We start from the raw sequence: 24280 nt of genomic DNA on the forward strand, positions 1-24280 counted from the left end.
AAGGGAAGGGAAGGGAAGGGAAGGGAAGGGAAGGGAAGGGAAGGGAAGGGAAGGGAAGGGAAGGAGCAGAGTGTCATTCCCACCCTGCCATCCTGTCCTTGCACAAGTCAACACACGGTCATCCATATGCATATGCAGAACAAAACAAAGGCACATGCTGACCCTCTCCCGAATTCATCCATCTGCCACCACCCAGAAACACAGACAAAGGCACACACATCCTGCTCCCACCTTCACTGTGGGCAATTGGAATGCAGGTTTGCCATGCACAGCTCAGCCCGCATTCTTGGCTGGTTCCTCACACACAGAACAACGAATGATGTGGGAATAAATAGAACATCTCGTAACTTTCCTTCAAAAGCAATAAATACAATCATTGCATTGTGTTCATGTATATTACAATGTATGTATCATTAGATATATGAACATATTCATAGGAATATATTTATCATCACCACATTAAATGAAACAAAATGTCTCCACTATGACTAATAAGGGGGACCACCCCCCCCAACCCCCCCCCCTCCCATTTTAAATGCTGCCCTCTGAGCTGCTGCTCAGACAAACCAGCAGTGCTGAGCTTATCCTATCATCCAATATGCTGGTACCTGGTACTCCAAAGTACCTGGTTTATTCTATCAGAACCCCAAGCATATTTCACTAGCAAGTTGTTAAAATAGACACATTTTTTTTAATGGCTTATGTGGTGCTGAAGGGGATGACAAGTGGATATGAGGTGAAGCAAGTCATGCTGCAGTGTGCAGCAGCAGGAGTTCCTCAGGTTTCCAGGATCAGCTCTCCTCACCTGTTTGCCACATGGATCCAAATTAGACTTTGTGGTTGGAGTACACTGAGGAATGCTGCTGCCTGAGCAGACATCAGGCAGACAGCCTGATTGCTGTAGAGGTGGGAGTGATGTGCTTTCCCAAGCCAGGCTCACACACAGGAGAACACACTGAGAAAAGGGTGTGACATCTACAGGTTCTGAAATACAGGAGTCAGTGGCAGGGCAGGGGCAAACAGACCCAGCATGGGGTAGACTGGCATAGGCTGCCCAGCAGGCCTCCAGCAGGCAACGGGGGTGCTCCCACCCTGATGGCCAGGAGCAAGCTGAGGGCTTTGTCCACAGCAGCATGGCTGAAAAGGTCTGAGCAATCCCAATCTCCTGGCTCACAGCATGTAAATGTCACCACTAGCCAGGACAGCTCTGTCCTGAGGCAGTATCTGTGACGATCCTCATCTTGTCTCTCCAAGGTCAGCAGCAGGAGCAACACCTACAACATCTGTGCATGACAGCCATCACACACCCACAGCAACTGCAATCCCACCACCCATTTACAGCCAGCAGAGCTGTAGCCATGTCCCTGCTGCCTCCGACCTTTCCTCTCCTTACTGGGAGGTGACAGACTCTACTCTCACATCTTCAGCCCTTCCTTACGCTGCTATGTAAACAAGAGCAGCAGATTATCATTGTTGCTGTGAATGCATTAAATAGAGTTCCCTTCTCAGCCTGGGCTGATGAGCTAGAGTGGTCTTGTATCTTCTCCTACCTGCTCCAAGCTCCCTTCCATAGCTGGTGGCTCACCTTCAGGTCCTGGCTGAGCTGCTGCTCTGGCTGCATTTCTGCTCCAGGTCTGCCTGCCTCTCCCCCTGCTTGGTCTGCTGTTGATAGATCCTCTGCTCTTGAGCATCCAGCTATTGACCCGCCCAGGGAAAGAAAGAAAAAATGGAAAAAAAAATCAATTAATACTAAACAGCTTAACAAAACCCTGAACAGCACAGACCTGATGCTGCTGGGGGTGGGGATTGGCAGGAGGAGACACCTCCACCCTCACATTAGCTGCAAAAATCTGATGTTCTGGGGACAGGAAGCCAATATGGTAGGTGTGATTTGACATGCTTGCCTGCAGCAGGCAGACATATCCAGCTCAGGAAAATAGACTCTGCTGACTGGGGTACCTGCCTCTGCTCATGGAAGGGGTGACAGACTCCCATGGTAAGGGAAGCAAATAGCAGCTGAGCAAGACCAAAATTATTCTAAGCAGTAACCAAACACCCAGCTCCTGTTGCAGCTGCGTGTTGAGCTCTTCAGGCATTTTCCCTGTGTCCGCTGTCCTCGGAGCAGAGCAGAAGGGGCTCAGGTACCCCACAGCCTGTCCATCTCCCTCCCATTCTGCCTGAACAGGAGCAGCTCTAAGGGTTCAGCATATTCACTTCTTGTTGTCCCAGCTGTAAGGCGTTTGCACAAGGCAAAAGCAGGGAGGATCATAAATGTCAATGAAGGAGCATTAGCAAGACAAGACTCAAGTATTGACCCTAGCACAGAGCCACTCTCCCCTCTGCCTTGGCTATTTACTCCTCAGGGATGCTACTCATCTTCTTGTGATGGGCGAGAGAAGCCACAGTCAGCAGGCACTGTATGGCTCCTGCCCTGCTAAGGATGGGGAGGCAAGAGAAAATGATGGCCATGCAGCTTAGGAGTTGTTCTGCTTGGTGGTTTAAATTTAGCATAAGAACTCCACTGCTGGCTGGGGATTGTGTCATGCCCTGTCATAACCAAGGGTCCTGCTTCTGCTGCTCAGATATACCTGGATGCAGCCCTGTGTCCTGGAGAAAGGGGTCTCCAGGGCTTCTTTGCCTGGCCACCTCCACCTTGGCTAAAGCTGGCAGTCCTCCTGCGCTCAGGCAGGCCCTGCTGCATGGGAAGCTCTCCCAAGAGCAACGGTTCCCAGAGGCTTCTCCCTCTGGGCACATGTCCATCCATCCTTCCAGCACTGCCACTGCCCTTGGACCCCCTGGGCCCACCTGTGCTCCACACTGCTGCCAGGAACAGCAGAGTGCTGCCAGCAACACCACCAACATCCAGCAACACTGGCAACAACAGAGGGGGATCATCAATGTTCACTGACTTGCTAAACCTAGAGAGGACTTTGATATTAATTAATGCTAACTCATAAGTAAAACATATTTATTGAAGACTGTCACCCAGCTGTCAACATTCAATAAATATGTTAGTAATCAATTTGCAGGTAATTAACATGAAATCATGTTAATGTCTACATTAAAGATGTATTTCAGCACACACAGGCAGTGCACAGCCATTGTGCCAGGTCCTGGCTTCTACCTGTGGGGGGCTGAGTGGTGTGCCAGGTCACAGAGGGGAGCACTGGGAGGTCCTTGGCAGAAGGTTGAGCATCCAGCAGCAGCAGCAGACTGGATAGATTCCAAAACCATAGGCTCACAAAGCTTTGTCAACAGGGATAAGCAGAGACACGTTAGAGATGGAGAGGAGCTGATGTCCCCTCATCACCCCCCTCCCCACAGCTGCCAGGCAGGTGAGTGGGTTTGGGAGACAGAGGGATTCTAGGATTTTCAGTGCACTAAAGCTCCCTGCCAGCCCTCGGGTACCAGGAGTGCCTGTGACAACAGGGCATGTCACATGGCTCCATGGAGCAACATCTGCCTGTGGGTCTGAGGTCACCAGAGGGTGCATCCTGCCCAAAGCAGCACTGCCTGCCCTAGCTTCCCTCCTTGCCATGCCATTTTCAGACAAGCCCACCTTTCTTCTGTCCCAGCACAGCCCCACACAGCGGTGTGTTTGAAAGAAGGTGGCATGTTTAGGGTGAGCATCCCCCACCCCCACCCCTTCTCCTCTCATTTAAGTGGAATCAATTGTGCCATTTCTGCTTTGCTTTTCAAAAGCAATTACTTTCATGTCATTTTTACAGACATGCACGGAGAGCGAGAGAGTGAGGGCTTGATTATGCCCCCTCCCATCCCCATCGTATGGCTTCCGCAGTGGTGGTGAAGTATTAAATTAAATGAGGTATCTATGGAGCAGCGATGGTTTCAGGTCAGAGGCGCTATGGAAAGCTGTATGCTGCACTGCTCCTGTATATGTAAATGGCTATATTAAAACCACTGATGTCAACTCGCAGCACTCATCTCTTCTGCTCTCGGGTGATCAAAGCTGATTGCAGAGGCAATTACTGCGAAGGAAAAGAAAATCACGGCCTCCTGCTCATCCCTGAGCTACTGGAGTTTAATTGCTTAGTGCAGCTGAAGCTGCCTCTCCATCTCCCTGGTATGCACACACACATGTGGGAGTGTCGCACACCTAGAGACAGACAGGAATGGGCATTTTTTGGGATGGGTGGGGAGAAGCACCCGAAGCAAGGGAAGACCACGACATGAAAAATAATGATGCTTAAAAATGAATTAGACCACTACAGCAGGTAGGGCCGTATCTTAGCAAGCCACTGGATCGATAGCACAGGGAAACAGGGCAGCATAAATACATGCCTGTGAGACAGCCTCTCCTGTTCTGTGGTCTTTGGTCCAGGATTTACAGTAAGGCTGCTTCAGTCTTTTACAGAATGTGGCTAATCAGACTCCCAAATTCTGGTGATACAGGTAAGAATCATGACCCCTGTTTTACATCTGAAATCACTTGAAGAGAAGGTGTCGGTGCTGTCCTGAGGAGTCCCAGCTCCTCACCCTGGTCTTATCTTTGTGTTTCATGTGGGATTCCACAGGTGCACCATGAAGGTGGAGGACACTTTTTAGGCAGGGAACACTGTAATGCAAACACAACACTTGGCCAAGTTGCCATCAGCCCTGTGCCACACACCTGCCCAGGCTGCCCAGCTGTACCACGGGATCACCTCAGTGCTGGTCAGGCTTTGGCTGTGGAGTCTGACCTGTTCTGAAGCAGGGCTGAGAATGCACTCTTTGTATACACACCTGTACCTGGCCTGCAAGGTTGCAGGGCTGAGCAAAGTGTAAGGCATCAGACTTAGCATTAACATGTTACAAGGGAGCAGAGGGGCAATAAAGAAGGTGGGGAGGGGGGAAAACAAAAGACCTGCCTTCCCAGCTAAAGGAGGCCACAGCCACCCCTGTGGCACCGCACAGAGGCGTTGGCACCACACTCACACAAGGCAAGAGAGACCCCAAGGATGTCTGCTGTAACCCAGCTCTCTCTGATGGCTGTCCCTCTCCTCCCAGCCTTGGCCAGGATGGGTGCTCCTGGGAAACCATCCTCACTTCACACTTGGGGAATAGGACAGATCCAGAGAAATCCAGGTGCTGCAGCGCATATCCAGAGCAGCCACCAGCAGCAATTCCCTCAAAGGCAGAGGAATAAAAACACATAATGGTGAGAACAGTTCTACCATCCTACAGCTGCATTTGGGAAGGATGAGTCTGGCCCCCAACAGAAAATGTTTACAAAATTACAAGTGCTAAGTTACTTGTTCTTATGAATTTTTGACCCTTGAGGGTTTTGCTTTTGTGCTTTTCTCCTGAAACACTGGAAAGGAAAGGGCTTTTTCTAAATTGCAACCAAAGCCTGGGACTCTGTTCTTCCTGCTTCAAAAAATCAACAGAAAACCAGGAAACCCAGAAATGAGCCTTGTGATCTGCTCTGGCTGCTGGAGTGCCAGAAACCCTCAGCAGTGCTGCCTGGCCCCTGACCATGGGTGGGCTCTGCCACGCGGCTTCCTCCCTGCCCTGTGAATCCAGATTTTCAACTCAAGGATGCAATTCCTTTTTTATGAGCTGCCTGTCTCTTTTTGTTTAGCTAAGAGTGCTTGGAGCCCTTCCCCCACCTCCTTTTCCACCGCTGCTCTGGTTTTATTCAATTCAACACTTGAGGGAACTGCAGATGAAATGTCTCTGAATCTAAATTGCCAGCGATAGATGGAACAGCCCTCTTCCCTCTCCCCTCAGAACGCTCCAGCACATCGTCTGTGCCGTGCTTGGCTCCAGCTGCAGAGCAGCAGCAGCAGCAGGATGGGAACAGGGCAGTGAGGGCAGGGGGTGCACAGCCCTCTCCTGCCCCTCGTGCTGCCAGCTGGAGGGAGAGGAGGCTGGAGAATTCCCTGCTCGTCCTGTGTGCCCAAGCACCGCCAGGCTTGGAAGGGGGCTTGTGATGCCAGCTGGGAAAATGGTGTAGGAAAGGTTAGGAAAGGCTGAACTTTTTCTTTCCATAGGGAAAACCCGTGACCTTAGAGCATAGAAAAGTAGTCAAAACGAAAAATAAGGCAAAAAGGAGGAGTCAAAGCTGGGAGACTTTGAGAGGAATTAAGAGCCCAAAGGAGTCTGTACACAGGGAAGAGGCTCTTGAGCAGTCTTGCAGAGCAGCTCCCTCCACAGAGCTGGGATTCATGGCATTATCTTCATGTTGGGGAAATTAAATTATTTTTGTCCTTTGGCTGCAGAGAAAAATAATAAAATATTGTCAGAATATTACTGGAATAATAAATATTTTTTATTTTTCCTGAGTGTAAAGACAGAAAATGAAGCATTAAGTGGCATGACAAATACTCACTGGACTCTAAAGCCTGGTAATACTGAAACTTACAGACAACTGGTTAAAAATATCAACTGTGTGACATCAGTATTATTCTATGGAAAAGACCACAGCTGACCTCTGTCTTGCTCCTATAGTCCTTCAGTCCCATTCGCTCCTCATACACAGATGGTATGGAAAATTCCCTTCCAATGGAAGGAGATGTTGAGAACAAAAAAAGGAAATGGAATATAAAAATAAACCTACCAAAAGGCATCATGATGGCTGCATTATAGATTTTCATATTTAATTAAAAGAAAATTCCTTTAGGTATCTGTTAGGGGAAGAGAATCCTGCTGTAGGATCTGTGGCCTGTCCAGGGTCTGGAGCAGTGCAGGTTTCCACAGAAATCTGGCTCATTATTTGCAGTGAGAGCTTCCTTATCACAAGAGGTTTTCTGCCATGGATCCAGCATTTTTACACTTGTCAAGAGGAATAATCAGACAGCCTGGCTTGGTCTGAAGCAATGGAAAGGGGACTGCTGGGAAAATGTGTGTTTTCATACACTGTGTGCGTGTGTGTGAAAAGAAGTGGAAAAGGGATCATATGACAACATCTGAACAGCACCAAGACACAGTCCCTCTGGCAGAGTTCTGGATTGCATCAGTGGAAAAGTCAGGGTTTTCTGATGAAACAAGAAATCTGCAACTAGTCAGCCCAGATAATATAAATCTTCCCTGCCTGACATTCCTGTGTCTTGATTCGCTGGGCGAAGGGTGCAGACATGTTCTTCCCACCACTCATTTCCCCTCACTGCAGCATCCCTCATCTCTGCCTGGAGTATCAGGTGATGACACATGAAACACTGGCTACTGGGCACACACTGAACTGACAAGCACAGGGTCTGGTTTTCAGGAGCAATGGATCTGTGCAGCTCCCGTGTGCATCACATGGATGCTGGACGCTGAGGAAGGGGAAGCAGAAGCTGTAAAATGACTACAGTCATCACTGACACATGCTCTCACAAGAGTGAGGGGAAGCCCTGAAAAAAGAAAAATATGAATGCTGGACTGAATAGACAGAGGAGCAGACAAACACAGGAGTAAACAAAGACCTTAAAAATTTCACAGCTTATTCTGAGGTCCTGGTGGCCACAGTGATGTTACTGCCAAGCTGCAAACCACAGCAGTTTGTGATGGAAGATCATTGACACAGAAATCAACCCAGTTGCTCAGTGTCTTGGTGAAGAACAGTGCAAAAAAGGGTCTCCACATACCAGCTGGTTACACCTCTTTACCACTGCCATGAGTCCTGATGCTCACAAGTATGCCTCCAGCAACTTTGAGCTACCTGCTTCCACTGACTGACCAAGGCTGCAGGCAAGTGTGGAAATACTGAATAACAAGAACTTCACTGGGAAAACCCTCAAAGAAATTATTTAGATTTCTTGAAGACACAAATTCCCCAAGGAAACACCTGAGATGCAGATATGAGAACTTGATACACATGGCTTTGTCACCCTGCTGCTTGCTTTAAAGGCAATCTATGGACGTTCACTGGAGACCAAGAGCATGCAAAAAAAAACCCCCACGAGTGAAGGGTGTGGCTTTTGAAGCTGCTGCCAACGACTCTGTGGTTGTGTTAGGGACAGCTGAGGTACATCTGTCAATACTGAGAGCCCCATCATCTTTGGATATAGAGATGCACAGTATTTATAAACGCTGTAAGAGAAACCTCTTCTGTGAACACATTGCAGCCATGATGCAGAGCCCCACTTCACCAGTTTTCATGGCTGAGGCTTTAGCAAGGAAGCAAACCTCCGTTCCAGTCTCCTTTTTAGGCTGAGCTGTCAACCCCAAACCACCCACTGCACCCCAGACACCCCTGGATTCTGCAGCTCAGCATGAGCCCTCATGAGAACAGCTTTTCTGAAGGGACAGGGATTCCCAGGACGTGCTGTCATTTACTGAACACCCCTCTGAATCCTGCATTTAAGCGAGGTCACTTGTCTGGAGCAAGGCATGTGGATGGGAGAATGCAGCTCGAGCTGAAGGAAGCAGATGGGCCCTGCAGACTGTAAGAGCAGACACAGGCAAAGGGCTCCAGGGCAGTGCAATGCAGCAGAGAGGAGACACTGATCTTACTTGGGCTAAAACCTGCCCTGCCAGACAGCAGGACTCAGCTGAGTTCAGGGATGGAGGATATATGGAATAAAACCAGTGCCCTGGTACGGGCAGGTCCAGCCGCGGGAGCCTGGCGCAGGGTCCCACTGCAGTGGCAGTGACAAGGGCAGACTGAGGGCTGGAAGTGGATGCCCTCTCCCTCTGAAGAGCTCCCAATGGCAGCAAGTTTCTCGCAGAACCTTATCAGCCATTGCTGACAGGTTTCAAGGTGAGATGGGGAAGTATCACACTTTAGGAAAAGTGTAGGAAAAGACATGAGGAAGACCTTAACCTCACTCTACAATCATACTAGCTTTGTCAGAATAAAAGTCAGAGCTAAATCCTGCTGCCTCACAACTTCCCACTCCAGAAAGTGCTCAGCCACAGACATTTTCCATTGGCTGCCCATTGCAGGCACAGGGAAGAGGCTCCAGCATCATGTCAGCACAGCAGCAGCAGCACCAAATGCTGCAGCAGTAATGGAACACTGTTGTGATGCAAAGCAATAAGGTCACATGGTATGTCCAAGAGCCCTCCGAAAGGCAAAGGCTCTCAAGATATTGCAGAGGGAAGCTCAGGATTGCTCTCAGTTCATTAGGCTTTGCCTGAGGGGTTTTCTTCCAATATTAACTACAAACGAGCTTAAGGTTTTGTGCATTCAATGCAGAAAGGTGAAGGGGAAGGTTTACCAAAAGCCATTTCTAAATATGCTAAGGCAATTAATATCAGTTTTTAAAACTCATCAAATATCCTGTGTACTAAGTCACCTTAAACAAGAATGTGGAAAAAGATCTGTCAATACAACAGCATCTTTTTCTCCATAGAAAGTTTACATCAATGCTGGCAAAGAGTCTGTGCATAAATTACACATTGCAGAACACACAGTGCAATTTCCTTCCCTCCAGGCACCGACACTGTGTTCCCCTGCAGCCTGCCTGTTCCTCCGAGCTTTATGACCCCGGTGAGATGAGCTCTCGCTGTTTTTTCCCTTGTTACATTCTGATATTTCAAAGCATGGCCTGCTTCTCACTCCCATCTCCCTGCTTCACATTATTAATGAATTGGAAAGCAGACATCATTAGTTTTTGGAGACCATTTCTTTTAAAATTTACAGAACCCTTCATCTGAATCCCCAGAGCCAGTCTGCTGTTCTCATCTTGGAATCTTATTAGCATCATATCTCCTGGATCCTGCCATGCAAACTGCATTGCTATGCACTTTCCAGCACTTGACCCTTTTGCGGACGGAATTAATTTTCTCTTTGAAGCTGGAGCAGCATGCTGTTGTGCTTGTTAAAGGAATAAAACTCATGGTGGAAGAGAGGAAATAAGCAGAGGTTATTTTCAGTTAAATATAGGCCACAACGAGTTTTATATAGGCAGGCTGAGAGAGACTGGCCAAAAGAAATAATAGATTGATGACGCTTTATTACCAGAAACATTTCCCAAAATAGTAGGCAAATAAAGTGATGGATAATATTCACTGGGAATTTCTGGGTTTATAGCTTCTATTCAGCAGCATCACCTTTCTTTGCAACAACCCAAATCTGCCATCTGTATCCAAAATACCCCTGGACTTCTGGTGAATTAGTGGTGACTTTTGGTGGAATTAATGTGAAAAATGCAAAGAATCAGAATTTGTTCCCTGCTCTGGGCAATGGAAAGGTGCCCAAGCTCCCTATGCAGCACCTCAATTAAAGCCCTAGTACAAAGAGGTCTTTCTCTAAGAGTGTAATATCTTGTACCCCAAAAACATTTGTGTCATTGCTACTATTCCCTTAAAAGGCACAACATCCCTAACACATGAAGTAAACTAGTACAGGAAAATGTAAAGTGTTTGTTGCTCAGTCTGGGCTATTTCTTATTTCACAAGACTCCTGGGACTGAAAAATGTCCCTCCCTCATGTGCAGTGTTTTTACAATGTTGCTTCTGCTGTCTGGTTTTAGCAGCAATCATTACTATGACTGCTGTAGAGGAAATTCCTTAGATGAAGGCTTCATCCTTTCCAAAAACTCATCAGGGATATGTTAATAAAAACTGCAGAAGTTTATTTAATAACTTCTTGTAAAAAAATACAAAGCCAAAGAGCCCAGAATAACAAAGCAAAGCGTACATCTTCACTATCAGTAAAGCAACCAGGCTGATCTCAGGAACTGGAACGGGTCTTGCGTGTTTCACAGAGCTGGCAGTGGGGTGGGTCACCAGTTTAAATCCATAGCTGACTGGATTGTTCTTTCCTCATGGCTGGGCAGTGGTCCAAATGAAAGGAGGAAAGAGGAATCCAGCTCACCCCAATCACACAAAGAAGTTGCTATTCATATCATGGTGTCTAAAGGAAGAGTAAAAGCTCCTGAGCAGGGCAGAACTGGAATTCATTCCTCTCTGCACACACCTACCCTGTCCATCAGAGCCAGCCCAGAGGTCAGTCCTGGAGGTGTTCGTTGCTGTGAAGGTTGGTTCTACCTCATTTAGCTCACAAACAGCCAAATCTTGATAGCACCACCCAGACATTTCTTCCAACACTCCAGAGGCCATGTCAGAGGCATACCCAGCACCACAATCATCTCTCCCTCCCTTTCCTATCTTGCCATGACCTATAACATTGGTCTGCCTGAGCAAGAAAAGATCCCAGGCACAGGCACCTCAGGCCAGGCAGAGGTAGGACAGTGCCTCAATGTGAGCAGCAAGCCCAAACATATTTTCCAGGCTACTGTGCTAGAAACACCGGGTGAGTGAGTACCATGTCCATTACCTTATCTTTTAACCTGTCCTCCAAAGAGCAAGAGAATTGGAGAACTGGTTCTCACTCTTTTCTCCTCATTTACTCTTCACCTTCTGAAAATGTGGCAGAATTCGTCAGGCAAACGGTGTTACAGCGGGAGCACGAGTGCCAGAGACAGACTGGCAAGAGCTTATGAATAGCACAGTGGATGATCTATAGCCAAAGCCATGGGCAAGTGCTAGACGTTAGTCTGGGTGCTGGTAATGCACTCCCTGAGTCCATTACTCACCAATCCATCAGGCAGCCTGCTACAGACAGAGAGATTCCAGCACTTCTAAATCTGTAAAGCGATGGCTGGCAGCCTGCACTACATGCCCTAGGTTACAAGGGCATGGAGGAAGACAATTCATTTTATGTCATAGCCAGTATTTCTTCTTCTCCTTTTCTGTGTGTACTTAAGAAATGGACCTTCTATTATCTGCAGATTGATAGCCAAGAGAATGCTCTGGTGTCTCTGATCACATTTACTACTGAGAAAGCTTTCAAAGGACGATGAACCTCACAGTTCTCATTAGGTGGACTAAGTATGGAAACATGCACAAGTGCAGATGGAATTTCTTAATTTATGAACAGTGCTTATAGTAGAACTATTTTAGAGAAACACTACAATTACAATTACTGTTGGAACACTGGACATGACAGAATCAAGGCTGCCAGTATAATCTGGGATCTTCTGCATAAGAATTTGCTATGGGCTCTGATGCACATCTCACATTATCCTGTTCATATTAATTCATATGTTCACAGAAGAGGCATCAGTCAGTGCTTGCTGTCACAGTTCAGTGTGTGGCTCCAGCTACAGCTGCATTTAGTGCCCTCTCTTCAAACCTCTCACAGAACTTTGCTATTAATCTGCTTGTGGAATTTCTATGACATTCATCACTCCCAGTTCTCCAAGGGCAGTCCCTAATCTCAACACCCCTGCAAGAAAAAAGTTTTATCGTCTGCACTTTCCAAGTGCCAAATAGAGACAGAAGGAGACTCAAGAGCAAGACTTGTCCTCTAGTTTTAGGCGCTTGGCTCAAGGTGTCTAGTTCTAATTTGTGACACACTTAACAACTTTATAGCTCTTCATCTGTTTCAAGCAAAACTGTGAGTGCTCAGCAATTCTGCAAAGAAATATACTCTTGATCTGGCTGTGGGAGGCAAGGAGTTATCTGCAAGGATCCTTGATTGTCCACTGCCTCCAGTAACATTATAACCGTAACAACCCTATGGCTGTATCTGTCACTAAAGGCAGCTCCCCACCAAGGCAGCTCTGAAGCCACTGCTTGCCATCCACCAGCACTTCCAGGTTCCCCAGCAGCAGGGTGAGGAATCCCATACATGACAACCACACTTGCCACATGCTGATCCCTTTCCAGTGCAGGATTGATGCACACAGCAGGTCACCAAAGAACAAGCACTCACAACTGAGGCTGGGCTGAATCACACCAGCATGGCAGGTTCTGTAGTCAGGGAATGCAGGCCAAGAAATGGCAAGAAACCAAAAAGAATCTTTCCATAAAAAACATCAATACTACTTTTATGTAACAATATGAGTCAGTATTTACACATAAATTAAACACAGGAACTTCACACATTACTACATAAATAGGAAAGTAATTTTGAATACCTGGTTCTAGGCACCTTTTTAACTTTCCCTTGCCACAACCAAAGTCTGTAATGGTGAACCCACCAAACCCTCCCTCCTCTCCAACCTGACCCTGTTTTCCCCATCCAGCTGCCTCAGCTTCTGGTTTAACTTTGTATTCAGGAGTCTGAGCATAAATAGGAAATGCCACTCATGTCCAACAGATCTGGATTCATGTTGAAGTAAGTGTCTGAAATTTCTCATTTCATGCATTTTGAACACCCAGATTTGTAATTCAAAACCACTGACATGTTTTGGTTTGTTTTCCTTTTTGGGAGCCAGTCTGGCCATAGAAGAAAATAGGCAGCCTGAAGTATGAGGTGTGGCCAACACAACCCCTTGGGGCTCCCACTCCCTGCCCTGGCCAGAACGAGGACTGGGAAGCAGAGAAATGGAAGAATGAATGACAAATGGAAAAACCATGCAAAGAAAAGCATATGAGCCTGGCAGAACTAAAATCAAAGCTTTGTCATCCCAAGGAATGTCACCATCCCAAAGAAGGAGAAAGAGGCACACAGCAATGAAATGGGAGCAGTAGGAATTCATTTGCCTTGGAGGCATACCTACACATGAACTCACACAGGCACAGAGGAAACCTCACTGCTATTCCTGCAGGGAACCCTCACCCTCAGGCTAACCCTAAAGCAAGCATTAACCTACTTATTGTGCCCTGGGGCAGTTTGCAGGGTGAGGAAGCTGCCTGTTGGGAGGAAGGGGAGCAGACCACATCTCAGTACAATATCCGAGTACAGTATCCTCTGGTCACCTGAGAGCAGCAACATGCACCTCTTTTCCCATCCTTGTTTTGTGGCATCTCCTTCCATGAACAGACAAAGTGTAACTTCATTAGAACAGAAGTATCACCAGTTTAGGAGCCCTTTTTTGGAACAGCTTTGGAACCTTCAGCTTCTTCCTTCTGCCATTAAAGCTCTCTGACTGAGCAGTGAGGGCCCAGGCTGAGTCACCTGTGCCAGGTCTGTTCTGCTCATCTCATGGGACGGGAGAGGGACAAGGGATGTGACCTCCCAAATCTCAGCTGCTCTCAAAGAGCCAAAGACCACCTGCCAAAGTGGGGGAGTGCCAAGCCCTCCCTTCTCTGTGCATATGATCATGAGGTTTGAGCGGCCTTTGTCTCTTCAGATTTATCCTGCATCACCTGCTTCTCTGGCTCACCACCAAACCCCAAACACTTGCTGTTATCCCAGATCTTCAGAATCAAATACCAGTGCTTCCATTAAAGAGCATGATTGTAGCAACAGGAGATGCTGCTGCAGCTTTTAGCATGGGCCATCATGGTACTACCTTTGAGACACATATGTAGGTACTGGAGCAGAAAGTCCCAGTCCTGGGTCAGGGGACAGCACAGTGACAGTGGCAAAAACAAAGTAAACAGAATCACTGAGCTGGAAAAGTGAGTGAGCACCATTAGGTTGGGCAAAACACGAGAAAGGGTGACAGAGTGTCTGGGGGAGCAGGAGCCACAGGCACCATGTGAGCAGGCAAACAGGGGAGGCAGCAGCTGGCAGTGAGTGCTGACTGACCACAGTGATGATCTGGAGCAGTACAGCTGGCCTTTGCTGGAGGGCTTTCACTTGTGCTGGGAGAGATACAGCCAGGGATGTTCCTCTACCTTATACCTTGGAATACACACTTAAGAAAGAAACACATGGTTCTAAGGAAGAGAAACACCACATCTCTCCAGCTGGGAGCCCAATCCTACAAAATCTCCTCCTTCAGTTACTGAAGAAAAGTCTAAGTGGCTGAATTCCACTGTGCCAAGATATTTAACCATATAATTTCCAATCAGAGCTATTTTTACAATACAGATCAGCTGCAGTGACCACTGTGAAGAGAGTAGCAGAGCCACAAACAGGCCCGTCTGATGCTCCGGACCTTAACATCAGGATGAATCTTAAAAAGGATCCTGATTTCCACCTGGGAATTCTGCAGCCTGTCCACTTTTCCTGAAGATGCTGTCCACACAGTGCCACTTTGTTCCCCAAGTCTGCAGCACCCTGACAAAATCTGCCTCTAGCATCTTTGATGCTTTTTTGAGCAATTATTTTGATACAGAATTGTGCTGTATTGCCTCATCTTCGCCTCCACTGAACCCAGGACCAGTGGTCTGGCTTCCATCCTGCCACCCTAATTTTATCTACACCAGGAACAAGGCAGCTACACATCTACACTGTGCTATTTTAATTTTATTTATTTTCTCTGTCCTGCAAGTGACTAGCTTGCTTCTTTTTAAAGCCTGCAGTCAGTTTTAATCTACTTAGCTGGGATTAATGAGAGGTTTGTTAAAGATTTAAAGGTTTTACACACTTTGCTTACAACTGTTTTTATCTATAACCATCAGGCAAAAAGCCCCATGAAGGCACGCTGTTCCTAATGCTGTGCTCATCAGTCAGGTGTGCCAAGGCTGGTGATGTGATGTTAATGGCTGATGCTTTTTGCTGGCATACTGGTGGCCTCATAGACCTGCTCACACAGTGCTTAGTCTGTCTGTACATCACCCTTCTTCTGCAAGACCGAGTAAAGGAGGGAAAGAGCTGCCAGCTCAAAATGTGGGTCACTGCATTGGCATCAGCAGCTGCCACTGCCACAGAGTTTGACATTGATAGGCATGGAAAATTTGGATTATCCATCCAGCCGAGGCTGGCATTGCTTGATGGTGCATGCCTTACCCAGGACAGGTGGGAAAGGAAACTGCAGTTCCTGGGGCTTATCTATAACTGTATCCTACTGCTCAAAACAGCATTGGTACCAGAAGAATGGAAGCAGGCAGTGGAGTGGCTCTAAGTTGAATGAGAACCCTTGCTGGAAATGATAACACCAGGTAATGCCAGTAGGCACATGGCTAGACTGTGCTCTGCTGGGGAGCCCCAGGCACAGAGAGGCCACAGATCACAGATCCCTGGATTGCGTTTCAGACAATTTATCTCATTGAGGGACAGAGAGCAAGTCCTAAAGGCAAAGGCCTCAGGAAGTCCCAATGATGGAGCTGGAGGGAATTCTTGCAATGCCACAGCTGAGGAACCACAGGAGAACACTTTAAGAGAGCAACAGGAATCTGTCAGGTGTGCTCTGTTCAGCTGGCAAAAACCACCACCTCAACAGAAACCCAGACCATGAATGAGCAGCAGTGTGAGAGATTCCCCTTGCACTGTCCCTTGCCACTGACCTGCAGAGACCAGAAAATCTTGACTGAGAGATACAGAGGTTTTGGTGCCTGTTCTGGATAACCTTTCCTCTCCCAGCCCAAAGAAGTTGTTACATCCCTAAACATTCACCAGCCCTTGGTGGAGCATCAAAACCACAACAGAACATTCATATGTTTTGGTGGTTTCATAAAAATACTAGAAAGCAGCATAGGGTGCGAGCTGGGGGACCAGAAGCAGGACACTGAACAGCCCAGAGCAGGATGGGGACTGGGACCAGCTCCCCATGCAGCCCTCAGCACAAGGAGTGGGACTGGAACTGGCCCTCACGGAGCCCAGAACACGGTGGAGTGACTCCAGACACAGCAGTGGGCTCTCTCCAAACAAAGAGTGAGTACCTCCTGACACCTGCAAATTGCCCCGCAGGAAGAGCTCCTCCTCCCAGCCATGGCCCAGCCTTGGTGCTGGTCAGCCCTGACAGCCTGCCCATCCCCGCTCCCCGTCTGGAGAACCACACCAGTCCCAGTGTAAGATCTGCTGGAGCTACAGTGAAGACCCCAACAGGGAAGCAGACATCCTTCTCTCCTTTCCAGGCTGCAGAAGCCTTTGTGACAAGTGAAGCAGGGTGGTTTGCCTTGAGGTTAAAAAGATTTCTGTCTCCTGACATTGCGGGACAACTGATAATGGAGCAGTGGTAAACTGCCCACGGCCACTATCCCATTTCCTCCCACTGCTCTCAGCCCTTCCTGTTCTCCACAAAGCCCCCAGCCTCCAGAGGAACACACCGCTTGTTCCCCAGTGGCCCCGGTCTTGCACCTTCTCCAGGTCAGACTCTGCTACTTTTCTGTGCCAGCAAGGACCAGCATGGGGACAGTCACCCTTTGGTGCTGGGGTGACAGTCACCCCTTGCTGCAGAGGCACCAACCCTGAGCAGCAACAAGCATACAGCGCTTCAGAGTCTGGCTGTGCTGCTGCCTCTCACTGGCGTCACACAGACTACATGCCGGTTTGCCTGGTACGTGATGTGGAGGGTCTCTTCATATTCCCACGCCAGAATTCTCCAGCCACAGGTAAAAGCACAGTCTATGAACTCACTGCTTTGTCCTGGGGATGCTCAGTGTGACTCACACTGTCACAGCCTGTACCTGCATCCACTCAACAAACCACACACACAGCCACAGTATTTTGAAACTGATGGAAAGTGTGAGATTCTTCACTTTGGAGGCGTCTAACACCAAAAGTGATTTGGAACCAGGGAGATAAACATTTGGGTTTTACAACTGAAACGCAGACTCTCAAGAACAGCAAATCACACTTTCTTGCCCAAAAGCCCTTTCAGGAACTTCACAGAGCTGAGGAAGGCTGATGCTGAACGACCCTGAGCCCGAGGCTCTCCCATCCCGCTGCTCCTCTCACCAGATGCTGCCCAGAGTGGCAGGCTGTGACCCACACAACTTTCCACGGGCCTGCGTATAACTATTTATCCTCTCCCTGTGCAGACAGCTTGAAATAGTGTCTTGCCCAGGTGCAAAAGCCCAAATGCACTCTCTTGGGGCTCCCCAGATCAGCAGACATGCAAAGAAGAGGGAGAAAATAAAAGAAAATGTCTTAATACCTGTCCCGAATGTCCAGATATTCCAGAGACCTTTCCAGTGCTGACACCGAAGGCTGCAGCGTTGGACAGGACACTCAGGGTCCCTCGGCTGGCAATGCCAGCCCTGCGCTGAGCTTGCAGCTCTCCCCGAGGTCATGGGGCTCATATCGGAGCAGGGGCTGGACCTGGCGCAGAGCAAACCAGCAGGAATCCCGCTCTGCGGGCCGAGAGAGGCTCACGGCAGCTCCTCAATGCACGCCGTGCCTACGAGCTCGCTGACCTGGCGAGTGCAGGGGCTCTGTGGCTGCTGAGAGCCCCAAGGGACACGAGCAAGCCCTGGATGAGCCACCTGTGGGACTGCCTGCCCATCCAGCCCGATGCCCTGGCCTTAGCCCTGCATCCTCAGAGAAGTTCAAGAGGAGCAGGTGGGAGCTCGGTAGAGGGAGAAATGGGAAATAAATAAAGCAGGAGGACAGGGTGGGAAGCGGGGCTCAGTTCTCATTCCCAGACTCAAGCAGACTTTGCAATGCAAGTGGACCCTCCTGGCAGGGCACCCAGCAGCTGCCTCCCCACACTGCAGTTTTTATAAATTCTGGGAAACACTTTTAGACAGACACTGGCACTCATAAATTATACAGCTCATTTGCATATTCCAGTCATGAGACATTATGCAAATGTGACCTGATTTGCATAATGGATTCCTCTTGTCGCTTCACTTGCTTCATGCTTTTAAAAAACAAAATGAAATAAAATGAAAGCACAGGAAGGTGAAAGCAGCAAGTTCCCAGCGCCGCTGCGCCTCCTCCTGCCACACTGTCACCCTCACCAGCGGCAGCGAGCGAGTGAAAAACCAAAGCCCTCATGGGTTATTTCTCTCGTAATTACAACAAACTAACTTTCTCTTGGTTTTGATGCTTCATCCCAAGGAACGCATCGGAGCCGCTGAGGGGAGCTGAGCTGTGGCAGGCAGGACAGGAGCGCGCCGGCCGGGGCCATGCAGGGCGCTCGGGCTGGGAGCCGTGCGACGTTCGTGGGCTGCCATGGGGCTGTGGGGCACGGCTGCCCCGCTGGAACTTCAGCAGCACTCGTTTTGAAAGACAGGTGCACGGGAGAGGCGAGGGGAGGGGTTGTGTCGATTGTTTATAGCAAAACACAGCGGTGATGTGTTGGAAGGAGCAGGCAGGAGTGGCAGCCGCCCCGGCACGCTCCGGCAGGCATCGGCCGCCCGAGCATCCCTTGGCAGGGCTGGCGCAGCCCCGGCCCCCCTGCGCCCTGCGAGGCACAGCCGTGCCAGGCGGCTGGCGGCCGGACCCGGTGGGAAAACTTAACTGTAATTCTCCAGCTTTTAAAATCAATTAACCCGTGTGTTAATTAACATCAAGTCGACGGGAGGAGGAGGAGGAGGGGAGAGCGGGAGGGAGGAGGGAGGAAAAGAGCTGCAAGGGCGGATGGCAGCGGAGTTGGCACAGTGCCATCCATTCAGTGGCAACGCCACAGCTCCCTGCGATCGCGGCAGCGGGTATATGTTACGGGGGCCCTGAGCGCGGGCCAGACAGTGCCGTAGAGCCAAGGGAGATTATCCAGACCCCCAGGAGCAAACGGCAGGCAGCGACCGGAGGCGCAAGTGCCAGGATTACAGAGCGGGCTCCTCCGCCGTGAGCCCTTCCTCGGACGCACACCATGGGGATGGGGCTCCCCCGCCAGCGCCGCACAACTCGGACTTCCAGCACTTTTCCCCCTTTAGACATCATTCTGCCGCAGTGGAGCCAGCACAACGGATGCTTTCACACCCTGCGAGACAAAGGCCGTCGTCTCCGCCATGACACCGCTCCGTTCCAAGCCGAGGCCGGCATCTTGGAGTCTTTAAAAATAAATGGAGAAGGGAAATGCGAACAATACACACAGCAATCGAAAAAACCTCATCGACAAACCCCTTGTGCCCGCTCTCCATGCCAGGGGCAACATGGGCATCTGTCGCAGCAGAAGGCGTTTGTGTGGGGCTTGCTTTTTTCTTTTTTTTTTTTTTGGCTTTTTTTTTCCCCCGCAAGCTGTTGGCGTGTTTTGCCATTCAGGTTCGTTTACAATTAATGCCAAAAAAAGCCCAACCACACCCAGCCCAGTCAACAACAAACAAAAGGGAGTAGTCGACATGGAGGGAGAAATGCCCAGAGAAGCTGCAAGAATGCGAGCTCCGGCCGGTGCCATTCGCCACTTGGACAACCTCAGGGAAAGGTGCCAAATCTGCAGCTCGGGAGGGACTCCGAGGAGCGAACGCGAAGGTCTCGGAACAGCCGAGGGAAGGAAGGGAGGAAGGAGTACCGCTCTTACAGGGCAGGATCAGACTGCACACAGCCTCTGCTGGGAGGAGAGGGAATGTTTGACGGTGTAGCGATCTGCCTGTGTGTGCACACGCACACGGAACAGTGCGTACAGACACACACACACATGCACACACCGCTCGGTCGGTGCAGAGGAGCTGTGGCAGGGGGGTGACGAGATGCGTGTGTGCCTCTGTGTACACGTCTGGGGGTATTTATTTGTGTGCACGCGTGTAACACACGCAGGGAGATGTGTGTGTGCATCAGTGAGAGAGAACGACAGGGAGTGAGGAAGAGACAGACACACACACACACACACACTCACCCACCGTCAGTATACATCCCACTTTTTGACCTAGGTGTACACGGAAGACAAAATAAAAATCATACTGGAGCAGCAAGCAGACAGCAGAGATTTATCTACATTCACTGCTATCACCAGGGAGATGAATGGGGCCGATCTGAAGCCCTTCACGAGATCCACTATGGGAGTGAAGGAGGAGGAGGGATGCCACACAGACATGCACAAACTTGAAGACAGAGAGATTTGGAAGGTGCTACTTGTGAAACCCAGGTGGCACTCGGAGGGCAAGCAAGGGAAGGAGCACGGGGTCCGGAGGGCGCGGGGGCTTCTGGACAAGGCTGGCTACTTACGGTGTCTGCGCTGCTGAGGATCCTGCGAGGTGTTCTGTTGGCACTGGGCGCTGAGCCAGGGAAGGGCACTGGAGACAAAAGGGAGAGACAAAAAATAAAGTCATACAATGGGAATATTAATTGCCTCTCTTGCGGATTTTACAAAACTCACAAAATTGTTGCTTTTTTTTTTTTTTTTTTTTTTTTTTTTTTTGTGGCTTGGTGCACTTCCCTTCTGCATGGAAAATACTAGCATGGGATCTACAGCCCAGCTACAGGGCTCGGGATTAACAGTGCTGGCATCTTTTGGGCATATTTTTTCTTTTAATGAATGAGCTTTCGCTGTTAATGAGGAATAATCGTTTGGCTAATGAGCTTTGAAACATTAAGAGAAAAGAGGGTTTTTTCCCGTTAATTGCCCTGGTGCGACCGCATGGATGGATTACAAAAGACAGCAGTAGGAACGCAGTACAAAGAGGGGAAATGTCTCTTGGAGTGGGATAAATGCAGAGATGGGTGATACGTCCCTGCACCTCTCCTTCCTTCGCTCTCTCTTACTCCCTCTCTGCCAACTGCTATGGGTTTCCATAACTCCGCAATCAAAGTGGATGCTCGGGGAAGATTATTATAGTCAAACAGTGAAGCGTCGGCGGCTAATGTCTCCAGTGTTTAATCATCATACAGTAGAATGGTTTTATGCATATTTCATTTGCATATCATTAAACCATGCTAGCGCGGGACATTCAGAGCGGGAGAGGTACAAAGTTGGGGGGAGAGAGTGGGAGAGTGAGAACAAGACAGAGGGAGGAAGGTCCCTGTGATGCCTATCTTCAAAAGCCAGGGACTTGTTCCATGATCTGTCTTCTACTTTTACTAAAATCATGATGACTTGGAAACCTTTGAAGTTGGATATAACCTTGGATTCTTCTAATTCCAGCAGAGTGATGTATTAGAAAGGGGGAAATGATGCTGCACTAGACATTTAAAGGAATATAAGCTCCAGTGGAATGGAAATAGGAGCTCTTTGGGGAACGAGCTAGCAGAGCCAGCCACAGCTTCAACATTACACCGCTGTGTTCATTCTGCTGAAGGATACCAAAGTAATACAAAAGAAATGAAGACAGCATATACATTAAGATGGGGATTATATTTACTCTTTCCCCTTTCTTTTCCTTTTTAAAGGCACAAAGAAGGATGGAACCAGCGGTAATTTACACGCTAATTAGCAAATTGTTGCCTCTTTTTGTGTTTGTTTTTCTTCTCTGTTTTGGAGAGGGGCGTTTTTCACCACTGAAGTGATTAATCAATTATTTGGTAGCACAGATCCTTCTCCACTGGCATTTATCAAGAAGAGAAGGTGGTGGCTGCGGGGGGAGGAACACAGTGGGCTCTTTGTAGATCTTATACATGCACAACATATTAATTGGGGTCTTTATAAAGCTCTCTCAATAGACTATTTCTTTCCTGGAGACCAGCAGCTGGTTAGCCACCGTTGGCGACTCTTCAAACATCCCTTTTGGCTGGGGGCAGTTCTGCCGCTGTTTGTTGTTGTGCTTTATTTTCTCTCTCCACAGTGGGGGCTGCGGGCGCGACGCTCCCACTGCCCACGCTTCTATAGAGAAGATGGACAGACAGAATCAGTACCAAGACAATCTCTTGAGCTGGATGGGGAACTCTGCTTCCAAATGAAATGCTGTTTTATATTTAAATTACCTTCCTTTTCCTCCCCATTCCTCTTCTCCTCCAAGTCTTTGTGTCGGTTATGAATATTCAGATGAGCCATGATGTGATTACACTGTACAATTACTTGTGTCCGTGATAGAGGCAAAGGCACTGAGGAAAGACAGAGCCAGATGAGCTTGGAGCTCATTTGGGGTTTGTTTTCTGTATTTTTCCCCCATCTCTGTGGCACTGCGGCACATGCAGATGTCGCTGTTGTTCTTCATAAAGCCCTAATGATATGCAAAAGCATAATGACCCCATTTGGGTTCAGAGCATCAACGAAATATTATTGGGGGGGGAATCCTAACTGAAGGAATGTCCACATAAATTATTTTTATTTAAATCAAGAGGTGGCAGTGAGGCAGAGGAAGTCACATGAATACATGCATAATGTGAGCACACAGAAAGGTTATCACCAAGGAGAAGAGGGTTTTGCACTGTGCCTGGGACAAACAGGCTCATTTGGGGAAATCGCTCAGCCCACCATGTGATTTACTTATTTATCATCATTCGTCCCTCAGCCAGGGCACCAGGCGTGCTCGCTGCTGGAGACCTGGAGTGCTGGGAGCTGCCTGGATGATTCCTGGTTATCATTCAGAAATACCACGAAGTGTGTGGTGGAAGGGGGACAGGAGTAAAGGAAGGGATAATGTTTTAAATGCCGCAGCTCAGTGACAAAGGAGGGGCCTGATGACAGCCCAGCGAGGGAGTGACAGCAGAGGCCATCCAGGTGCTGGCTGATGCCAGGCTGGCATTCCAAGGGACAGAGTGCTGACACAGTGGCTGGTGGATACCCACGACAGATCAGTGGGACTTGGGGCAGAGCAGCTTTGGCCACTGTGCCACTGGGAAGCCTGCTGAGGACAGGGAGTCCAGAGCTGGTCAGATCCACCCTCACTCATTTTTCTCAGAGTAGTAAATGGTACCTGGATATAATAAGTACAAAAATGTGTGGGGAACAAGACCTCTTGGTTGCTCTGTCCAGCTGCTTTTCTGGGTTGGGACCTGCACCCATATTCATCATCAAGGAACAAAGAGAGGCAGAATGAGCCAGCAGTCCACAGCAATGCTGTGACATCAGCTGTGTGAGCTCAGCTCAGGGATATGTGCCTCATATGTTGCCCTGCACTGATCCTGGACAGCTGTACAGCCTCCTCACACCCTTGGTGGTGGACAGGACCTGTGCTGCAGAAAGGGAGACGGTACTGTTTTCCTCTCCACTCAAAAAGGCAGTGGCAGGTGGAGAGTAAGGTCAGTTGCATATGGGACCCAGAGTGAGAGAATTCTCTGCTCCCATGCTCTGGGCATGCACTGACCATACCTGTGTCTCCAGAAAGGCTCCTGAGCAATCTCTTGGCAGCCCTACTGTCTCTAAGGGTGTGCTGCCTGTCACAGGCACAGCAGTGCGAGAGCCCGTCACCCCCAGGCACACAGTAACCAGGGGGCCTTAGGCTCAAACACTGAGACTCCAGACAGGAGGGCTACACTCTGGTCTGTGTCTAAGGAGCAATGTGCAGGGGGTGCAATTACCCCCTGTAGAAGAGATGGCAGCTGCTTCCCCATGCTGTTCAGACTCCTGACCACAGGCCCATCCAGCTGTCACCTCCCTCCATTCCTTTTCCACAACTCAACAGCTGTGTCCCTTCTGCATTCCCTGCTCTGCAAGGGTGCCCAGGAGACTGAGAAAAGGCTGCCAGGTCTGTTCAAAACCAGGACACTAGGATGGCCTCTGGGCAGCAATTCCAAACCTGGGCTTGCCACTACAAACTGCTTGTAAAAATTCTGGACATCAAGGATAACCCAACAGGCAACCTGACCCAGCCGCTGTGTGTGAATGTCCTGCCCATGGCCATGCAGCCTCTCAGGGGCACAGCTAAGGCATGTTGCCACCCCAGTGACAAGGAACCTGCAGTCAAACCAGCCCGGACCCAAGTGAACAGCCCAAAGCTGTCTGTGAGGAACAGAGCAGCCGTGATCGGATGG

At 49.1% G+C, this 24280-nt stretch overlaps 1 protein-coding gene across 1 annotated transcript in view; it reads right to left on the minus strand.

Moving 5' to 3' along the window:
• The window catches only part of LOC109022827, a 73767-nt gene that overhangs the window by 5302 nt on the left and 44185 nt on the right, over positions 1–24280 (minus strand). The window contains exons 4-5 of the mRNA XM_019007976.1: positions 20597–20664; positions 1586–1695 (exon numbers count right to left, since the gene is read on the minus strand). Of these exons, the coding sequence (XP_018863521.1) occupies positions 1586–1695; positions 20597–20664 (178 nt within the window). The remainder of the gene's footprint in view (positions 1–1585; positions 1696–20596; positions 20665–24280) is intronic.

This window comes from Parus major, chromosome 11 (assembly GCF_001522545.3).
Source record: "Parus major isolate Abel chromosome 11, Parus_major1.1, whole genome shotgun sequence".
Taxonomy (NCBI): Eukaryota; Metazoa; Chordata; class Aves; order Passeriformes; family Paridae; genus Parus; species Parus major.